General features: G+C 40.3%; 1 protein-coding gene across 3 annotated transcripts in view; it reads right to left on the reverse strand.

The window, feature by feature from the left end:
• Positions 1–10,226, reverse strand: part of PCNX2 (pecanex 2) — a 152,160-nt gene that overhangs the window by 46,390 nt on the left and 95,544 nt on the right. For all 3 annotated transcript variants that reach the window (XM_042025252.1, XM_042025253.1, XM_042025254.1), the window contains one exon: positions 8,056–8,185. In XM_042025252.1, coding sequence (XP_041881186.1) covers positions 8,056–8,185 — 130 coding nt within the window. The remainder of the gene's footprint in view (positions 1–8,055; positions 8,186–10,226) is intronic.

Below are 10,226 nucleotides of genomic sequence, written 5' to 3' on the forward strand. Positions count from 1 at the left end.
GATGGCAAGAAAGTATGAGGAAATACAAGACTAAGACAAAGACTGGTCTTCCAAAGAAAGCCTGTATCAGAAATACTAGTTTAGTTCACCACAGAGTTTTCCATAAACATATTTCTGACCAAAAGATGAAAGGAGGAAAAACCAAAGGCAATCAAGCCATTTCAGTGCTGTAAACTTGCAAGTGCAGCATCAGTGACACTACACTGAAGAACAACAAAAATCTTACTGCTACTGTGCAGTTGTACAAAATCCAATCTAAAAGAGGGATAACTTTCAATACCTCTGTTTTTTTTACTGCAAGGACTGTTGAGAATGTTAGTAATTTACAGCATTCATCTTGGTATCCTCTACAGTACTCTTCAGACTGAAAACATCTCTGATATTTTGAGAGCAAACACTGCTAGTCAAAGGACTTTCAAAGAAAAAAAAATTATCCCTCTAGCTTTCATCCAGTATTTACCTAGTCCTAACTAGTACAGAGTTTCAGAGGCAATTCTCAGTGGCAATGGTGACACTTTCGCAATTCTGCATTTTGCATTATCTCAGACAGAAGAGATCGTTTACATTTTGCTCTTATCAACCCCAAGACCCAGTGCATACCTTTCTATATTAGGAGACAACCAACACCCAAGCATGCTGCAGCATGAACTACTCCCTGCAGCTACCTGTGCACAATGTGTCTTATCACCTAAGTTAGAATGGTTACACTTGCTGAACATCTCCTCCCGGATTTCAGTTTTACGAGCTTTCACATATTGACAAAAGCGGCTTGAATAAGTTTAGGTTTAGTACTCTGAACCTCAGTTTGCCCCCAAATTTTTGATTCAGTTAAATCCAAAACAGGACATGATCTACATTATCCAAGTGAATGGGATGAACGCCTGCTGAGAACACTTATTCTTATGGAAATTCAGTCAACCCATTTAAAGGGGTTTCCAATATTCAACATGACAGAAATTTCATGAGTTAACTTGATCTCATTAGATTTACATAATTTGGAAGCTAATTACTAGATGAACAGCATTATAAATCTTTAGTGCCACTGTATAGCCACATATGCCCTTAAAACATCACGTGCCCTATTTCTGATGGATGTCCATTATTGTCTATTATGTCCTGTTGCTACCTTCCTTTCCAAATATATATTTAAAAGCCCTCCTCTACCATGCTCATGATTTCTTCTCCTCTATAGGTCTTTGCTGCTTACCCATTTCTGTTGGGTTGCCCCCTCAGATATTTCACTGCATGCCTTTTTCTTTTTGCCCACCCACCCTTTTCCCTTTCCATTTATGCCACTTACACTTTTGATCTCTACTTGTGTTCCTCCTGATCTCAGCATGCATTCCCTTTCTGATGTCTCCCTTCTGTCTTTACTCTGTCCTCTTAGAATGATTCAGTGAAATGGAGTTGTGAATGCATCTTTAACTCGGCAGGGAACGACAGAGCACTGAATCACAATACATTCCCAATTAATTATCACACATATGGCTCCTATTCAATTAGTCTCAATTTGTTTTATTGACTGCCAGGGGCAAAAATTTGAGAAGAGATGTTACCAGTTAAAGAGATACTGCCAAACAGTTAAACTACCTCTTTGAATTTTGTATAGCCTCCCTTGAGTGTGAAACTCCAGGCAACTCAGAAAACACTTATTTTAATACCAGACCTACTTGATTAAAGGTGCCTGGTTTTCCTTGCCCATCCTTTCTCATGTTTTCACAGTTCAGTGTGACGCCACACATGGAGTCAAGTGATGAGGTGAGGGGTGGGTTGGAGAGGAGGTGTGCACAGCTCCATACTACAGCAAGTGGCCAAAGGGGCACACATGGTCACTTGCTGTAGGGGAGATCACAGCTCAACACACCAAAGGGAAGGTAGTCTCTAGCAGGGCTTCTTTTAGCCTGGGGCTGTACCTGAAGCAACACCTCCCACACCTGGATGCCATGGCTTTGTCACTCTGCAGAGCTCTATGCTGAAAGGGATTAAAGACTCCCAAACCAGGCAAGTGTGGCAGGCACAAGTCCATGGGCAGTACTGGTGGTGTGCAAGATAGAGAGTGGTTAGACATTACAGCAGGGAGCAGACAGGGAAGTCTTGAGAAGACATTCAGATGAAGAAGTCTAATGAGTAACATGTAGTTTCAGAGAGCTCATGAAAAATTAAGCCTGAAGTGCACACAAAGATACTCTTTGTTCTTCAAATATTTTGGTTTTCTCTATTCTCTCCCCCAGTGCCAGAATCATGGCCAAAAATGCCCTTGAAGAACAGGGAATAACTTCCCAAAGACCAGTTTATATTCATTGTTTAAAGAGAGGAGCATGTTTTTCCAAAAAAAAAAAATCACCTCTATTGGGAAATCTGCCAATCTTAAGAGAAGAGCAATGAAGGAAAAATAGCAGCAGCTTGCTAACACTTCAACTTTTGCACTGCTGCCAGCCAGGGACTGCCACTCACAACTGCATGAATGCTACACTCAAGGATACAGAGTCAGGGCCAAGCAAACCTCAGTATAGGCTGTAGTACACCAGTATAGGCTGGATTCTCACAGACCTCATGACCTTTGAAGTTTCCAGAAAGACCCTCACCAAATTCTACATGCTTTGCAAACAGGACCAGTAGGCCCTTCTGATTTGGAGACAACATCCCAAAAACTCAGACTAAAAACCGTTCATCATTGGTGCTATTTGTTTTGACTGGTAAGTCCCATGCACTAATAAGCACCTATTTCAGATTTATCTACATGCTGATACTTATTTATACTATTTTGAAGAGTTCTAAATTAACTCAACTCTCAATAAAAGCCTGGAAAAACCCTGAGGCCAACTCAGCAAAGACCTCTCTTAGAAGAACCATGGTCACCAAAGGGGCCAGCAATCATCAATGAGTAATAGCTGTGGACAAAAGCACTAGAACCTCAGCTCACTCTAGAGCAAACACAAATACAGTGCTTCTTTCTGGTCAGTTCCTAAAAACAGTATAGAAATAGAGGCAGCCAGAGAGAAACACAAAAATTAGCAGAGAAATAAAATCAGTTTGGAAGAAACTAAAACAATTGCAATGAACAGGAACACTCAAGGCTACAATGTGGCTTTCAGACCAGGTAGCTGGAAATATTCAAGAAAGTTTGCACCCTAAGTAGGGCAGTGACAGTAGTTAGAACATAACATATCTGAAACGATATTTGACAAAATAAGGCAAACACTGTTTCCTGTCAATAAGGGGGGAAAAAATGCTGAAGTTATGCTATTCACTATAAATCATAGTCCAAGGCATTACTGAACTATAAACATCTGCTGCAGTTGTTCCTCTGTAAACATCACTACTACAGAGGTCTAAAAACATGTGAAAAATCAAACAACACAGCAAGAAAAAAACTAAGAAAAAAAGAAATCCAGTCCTAAAAAGAGCAACTTGAAAGGTCTGAGTGTGCAGATTCCAAACAAGGCTTTTGGACAGTTATGGGTGAATGACATTTTGTGTTTGGAACAGGGGTTTTAACAGCTGTAAGAGATGAGCAGGCTCACAGGGAAACCAGAGGCACCAGCATGTGTTAAAAATAAGCATTTGGAAGTGGAAGGCCTGTTATTTTATGGGGAAAAAGGGAGGGAGCAGACAGGTACTTTTCATAGCTCCGTTTCCCACACGTGTGCATAATGTGGGGTCAACCAGAATTATGTGTACACTGGGAAAACTCTTCCCACTCCACCTGCAGGCTGTCTGCAATGGGCAGGTTAAGTGAGCTGGCAGGGAAAAAGAAGAAAAAGCCATCTGCACTACAATTGAAGCAGGGCAGGTTTTCCTCACTCTCCATTCCCAGCTGTATTAACCCTACAGGTGGTTATTTTCCAGACCACAATGACTGGAACAATAACACAGTGATACACTTTTCAAAAAGATGGAGAAAATAAAGGCTTGCTCACACAGTCCCAAACACAGAGAGGCATCCTGTAATGCCAGTCTGAGATAACTGGCAATTTAATCACAGCCTCTTTAGAGACACCTGATTAATTCAGTTACACCGCACTGTAATTCATTCAAGGTGCTTCAAAGCAAATGCAAGCTGCACCTTACCCAAAAATAGGCAGTGAAACAGAAGAATAGAAACAGGAAGGTGCAGGAGAGACAAGCGGCTTGTAAACAGTGAAATCTCCAGATTCCTGGTGGCAGTTTGCTGTTTGTGGGGACAGGTCACAGCTGCAGCAGAGAACAAACAGGCTGTTCCACGTGATCCAGATGTTAGATCCACTGGGGAATAAAAGTAAACTTCCTATTCTGTTCTGTCATTGTCATATCCAAGATACAAAGCAAGATAAGAGGAAGGGAGGAGAAGGACAGAGTCAGGCTGCAACGTGACAAAGTATTTGAGAAAAAAAAGCAAAGGCAGAGGAATTGAACAATAGTGTTTGGACAAACACTTTATGCTTTAAAGCGCCTATACATTAAACAAGATTTACTGCTATTTCCTTTTCTCTCTCTGACATCTACAGCCTAATCATTCCAACAGCTGTGAAAATAGGGACTAAAAGAGCACTCTTCAAGCTGGGAAGCGGGACCTAGGCCAATGGCTGGACAAAACCAGTGTCGCAGCAAACTTTCCTTTGTAAAAAACAAAAAGCCCCAAAAATAACAGAGAGAGGGAGAGAAAGAAAAATTCTCACAGTTGAACTCCCACAAGGTAACCAGCTCATGACTAGCAGCCCAGCTTCTCATTTGACGCCCCTCCCCTTTCAACAACCATGGCAGCAAAAGCTGTGAAACTGCGATTGCAAGAGTTCCTCATTCGCCTTCCTTAATGCCTTATTTTTCCTTCTTCTTAGTCAGCCTTCCTTTTCCCCTCTAAAAGATCCGTGACCTCAGTGATGTATTGGTGTACTAGACTCTGCATGGAGAGGGCACACTAAAAACAAACAGCATCTGCTGACTGCAGGGAAGAACACCCATGCTCTGTGTACACACCACAAGAGCACAAACAGGCACAGTGTGAGTCCTGAATTTTGAAGAGCCTGTTAGGAATTTCACAGTTTGCTTACTATCAAAATGAATCCCTTTTTCTTTTTTTACCCACTTGAGTCCTTCAGCTCCTTGCACAAACAAGCAAGCCACCATTTTAATTCTCCAAGACTGTCAGCTCCAGCTTGCATCATTTAGAATGGCAGAAGCTCAGTCAGAGAAACCTGAGGAGTCACACTCCTCTTTAGCCAGCAGAAAAAGTGGGACTAAAAGAAACCTGGAACGGCAAGACACATGTGTGTGCACTCAGAAAACACCAGGTAAGGATAACCAAACACTTCAAGGAACAGATGGATCAGTTGCTCACCACTCAGACTACTGGCCTAGTAACTCTGTTCTATTAATAAACATGGTACTCCGTACTTGCTAAAGTCCAATGTTTCAGCTTTGGATTCACTCTACCAGAAATGAACGGGATATTTTTTCCTCATCTAATTTCATGCTGTTGGCCCAAACGAGATGCAAAAGTAATTTTTCCTTAAATGAAACAACAACGAAGTTTGCTTGACAGCAGAAAAGTATGCAAATACTGATGAACACAAATGACAATCTAATAAAGCAATCTAATTTATGACTTGAAAGAAAAGCAATTTTGATATCTAGACTGCTTGTCACAATTGTTTTCATTTATTCCAATTAAGAGATTAAATTCCAGAAAAATGTGTAAATAAACTATTTGTAGCTAATATGTGATAATTTAACGTAGTCATCAATATAGCAAGGAAGTGTTTGAAAATGAGTATGCAAAGCAGGCAAGAAAGCTACATAAAGTACATTGAAGATAGCTTTCCCCTGGACAGAAGTTCCTGTCAACAAGCAGTGGGTATGGAAACAGCAAAAAAAAAAATCTCCAAGAGCTTCTGCTTCATATGAACTCATCTCAGACTACACTGCAGTGAACCTGTGACTTTCCACGAATACCCGGAGCTGAACTTGGGGAAACTGTCAATGCAGTCTAAAAAAGAAATCTGTACACCAACTTCCCCATCTGTTTGTTCTCTTTTGTCTTATATAACCTTAAAACTCGGTGCACATCTGGCTGTAAGGGACTGCAGCTCAAAGACAGGCAGATGTGCAGAAGCCAGAACAACTTTCCATTCCAGCTCAAGTTCCTGATCCTATCTAACTCCACAGCTCAAAAAGAAAGCAATTATGCCATCCCTTTGAATTTTTAGATGCTGAAAAGTCAAGATTCAAAGCAGTAAGGCAAGGCCCATCCAGTTCATTCAATTATTTGAAGTATTTTGTAGAAAATTTCCTTATTCTTAATACAAAATTACTCTACTTCCTTGCCTTTTTCTGTCTTTTCACAGTGTCCTTTTAATAAAGCAGGAGTTTTTCAGTCCAACTCTCATTCATTTTGGTTAGTTCCTCATGTGAAATGGGAGTAAGGCAAAGGAGAATCAGAAGGACTAGAGATAGAATGAATACAAATTTAGGAGGAGTCATTCCATGTACATATTCTGAGATGCCACAGGTTCAAGCAAAGATTTATTTCACTCTGATGACAATCTGAATCTTCCACAAGGCTGTTTTCTACTTCTGAAAGGTTTTTGATAGGCAAGGTTGTGGTTTTTGTTTTAAGTGAGATCATAGAAGATACACTAGAACTTTTAACAAGCAACAAAGCATGATTTTTTACAAAGAAAAAACGTAAACCTTCAGGTTGAAGACGAAGTTGTAGTTGCTGCTTATTTTGAAAGGACAAGCAGTGGTGGCTTAAAGTATTAAAAGGGTTTGGTTTTCTGCACTTGAGGTTTTACGGTTTATGGATATAATAATAACCTTGCTTGGCAAAATTATTAGCACCAGCTTCTTCACCTCCCTTAGTGCAAATCACAGTCAGTCACTACTGATGAAAACAAGTCACACATACACCCTTGTTAAAGTATCAACCATTTTTTGATAATTCCTGTGAATATCTCCTGTTCATTTTGTATCAAAAGATTCGACAAACCAAAAGCAAATAAAAATGACCCCCTCTATTTCCCTCGACAATAACCTAGAGACTTGACACTAACCTAACTATATGGCAGTGGTGTGCCCTCAGCAGTTTGGTTCTCTAACTGGTACCTAGAAAGGGAACTGCATGCTTTCAAAATGCTCCGGTTGAAGTAAAATGTAGCAGATGTTAAAATCCTCACTTCCTACTTAATATTGTTCAAAGTTTCCGTCCAAAAATGTACAGCTATCTGTGGGATTAGTGGTAGCTTCCTGCCTTTCCACAACTGCCCTCAACTTCACTCTCTTGAAACAATTAACCTGTTGACCCAGTAAAAAAGATGTGTGAGAGAGAATTTTGTTAAGATCTAGTGCCAGTGTACAAAACTCAGCTCCCATCGAAAGGCTTCCACAAATCTCATCACATTCAGAAATGAATACAAAGCCTCTTTATACGACTTGGCTTTGTCTGACTAATTTCTTTATAGATGAGTACATATTCACTCACTGACACAAGTCAAAATGCAACAAAATAAAACTCTTCAAACTAAGAGACAGCAGCGGCACCAACACAAGAGGTGTGGTAAGTGTATGGCCCTTCTCACTGGTGCAGCCAAGCCCTGACTTGGCCAATGCAATTTTCCCTTTGTGCCTCGTATCACTGTTCTGCAGCTGCAGTTACTTGCTGCATCCCACAGGGTAGCATTTAATCAGGCCAGTTAGTATAAAATGTATTTATGCAGTCTGACTGCCAGTGCCAAAGGCTTCACAGATTTAGCTGCTAGCACTAGCTAGCAAGACAAAAAAGGCTGACAACTGGGAGTTTTACTGCTTTTTTCTTTTTCACAGTTTCGTTACTGTGTGTCTGTACAACAAATGCAACATGACACCTCATCTGTAACATACTGGTAATTGTTTAAATACATTTTAAGAAATAGCTAAATAACTATGAAAAAGTAAAACACCAGAAACAAGACTCAAAGATTAACCTGTCATGCCCTAATTTAAGGATTACCTTTGGAAGCAAAAATACCACCAGAAATGAAACTAATGAGAGCAAAACCCTAACAAATAACAAGGGTAGAAATTTTTGAATAGCCTTACTTGTAGTTTTTCTCCCAGAACTTGATTGGTCGTGCGTACGAGGCAATGAAGATGACACTCCCCAGAAATGGACTCAGTGGTGTAGAAAAGACTGAAGTGGCCAGAGTTTGAAAAAAAAGCATAGCAGAGTCTGAAAACTGCAAGTTAAGGTAACACAGATGATTTCATTATACTTTTAAAATGTCGAGGCAGCTCTTTGAACCTTCTTTTTTTTTTTTCTGCTGCTGTTACTGTTTACCAAAGAGGTGTTAAGGAAAGGAAAGGGAGGAAGGCAAGCAGGGCCAAATCACCCATTGCCAGCATGTAATCGGTGGCTCTTCAATGCTACACAGTTTTATTATCAGGGTGACCCTGTCTAATCTCTGCCCAAGGACAGATCCTGAGCATAGGCAGTGCAGCAAGCGCCCTTTTCCAGCTACCTAAGGTACCTTCTGTAACATGAAGGTGCCTTCCCAGAGTCTAACACAGAGTTTAAAACACACACACAGGGAAAAAACATTTTCTTGGAAATTATTTGTTCTCCACACTGGAGTCTTGATTTCACTGTGTCCAGTGTTCCATTCTGTGGGTTTCTGCTTGTTTTGGAATGACCTGGTATGTGGAGATATGCCTCTATACTCCAACCCGCTGGTCCCAAGTCATGCTTTCACATTAATTCTTACTGAGAATTTACTATTCCATGCTGACCAAAAGCTAAAAAATGTTCAGCATTTCATACTTTTTGAAATAAATATGAAATGAGAAGGTGAGGACAGAGGAATAGTGAGTATCACACACAAACACCATAATGAATGCCTGAATTCATAGTTTACTTCAAATGTAAAGTCATACTTAAGACTGCTGGAAAGCAAGTTAGGAGATGGATAAGGATACTGAAAAAGATGCAAGTTAAAAGGAACACAATTAAATAAATGCAAGTAAATAAAACATTAGGCCTAAGTTCTTCCTTAATTCACACCACATCCATGAAATTCAAGGAAAAAGACTTTCAAACTGGGAGACCATTATAAGAGACCATTATAAGAATTGTCATTCCTTACACCTCTCTTGGGAGGAAGGTGCAAAGTAAAGAATCCAGGAACTAATGGAACCACTATAAATGTACAGTGATCAAGCACATCTCAAACTAAATTTCAGGTAAAATCACCAATAACCACAGTCTTTCAGCTTACTCTCTCATAGCAATATACTGTACGTGTGTCCCACAATCCCTGAGACTTCACAAAAAGCCCATTTTAACACAAATAGCATCATTCTTGGTACAGCACTTCCATAAAACAGCTAGCTAGCCATGCTTTCAAAGCCATTTGCAAAATCTAGAAACAACTATTTGCCAAAAGATACTTTTCAAATCTCTCAACCTTACTAAAAGAGAGTGCTCTAGAACAGTGTCTTTGTGCATTAAAGAGAGTGAAAAATGAGTTGCCCTGAGAGTCTGAAGTCTAAAAAAGTGACAGGGAGCACAGAGTAGAAAGCAAGTGCATCAAAAAGTTAAACTGTCACATTACACTGTAGTCATAACCAAGCACTTTCTGTGAAAGATGAACAAGTATTTACAAGTGTCAGATAAGGGAAGGAGGCACAGGAGAAGAGAGGAAAAGAGAACAAAGAGGACAGATAAGGACCGCAAACCAAGTTTTTTAAGTGGGTAACTAATATGATCGATTTAAAAATTGCCACCATCATGAGCTAAGATATTTTGCACACCACTGTGAACTGTTTGTGTCTTTGTACTAGTTTGAAAACAAACCAGTGGGAGGCACTAAGTCAGAATAACAATTTAATGGAAATTAAAGAAAAGGGGAAAAAAAAGGTAAAAGAAAACACTGTCAAACTGACAGAGTCAAGGTACAACCTGACACCCTGTTAGGCAGGGTGGTGGTAGCAGTCTGGTAGAATGGTGGCTGCAGTCCTCTGAAGCGGTGATCCTGTAGTAAAACAGTCTGCTCTTCCTCAGGAAGTCCAATGGTGGCTGTGTAGCTCCTGTCCTCTGGAAATCCAGTGGGAAGCCGGTGTCTCTGGTGTTCAGCCTCAGATTATATCCACGATGGGATGCTTGGTTCCTCCCTCTGGGCGGAGCATCTCACAATGGGGTAACGAGTCATGAGGCCAAGTGTTGATTAGGCTCATTAACAGGAGAATAGTCCGGAGGGAGTTATCTCTGAGTCAGG

Source organism: Corvus kubaryi, unplaced genomic scaffold (genome assembly GCF_017639235.1).
Source record: "Corvus kubaryi isolate FWS band 111438036 unplaced genomic scaffold, C.kubaryi_AGA036_p1.0 37266, whole genome shotgun sequence".
NCBI classification, from domain to species: domain Eukaryota; kingdom Metazoa; phylum Chordata; class Aves; order Passeriformes; family Corvidae; genus Corvus; species Corvus kubaryi.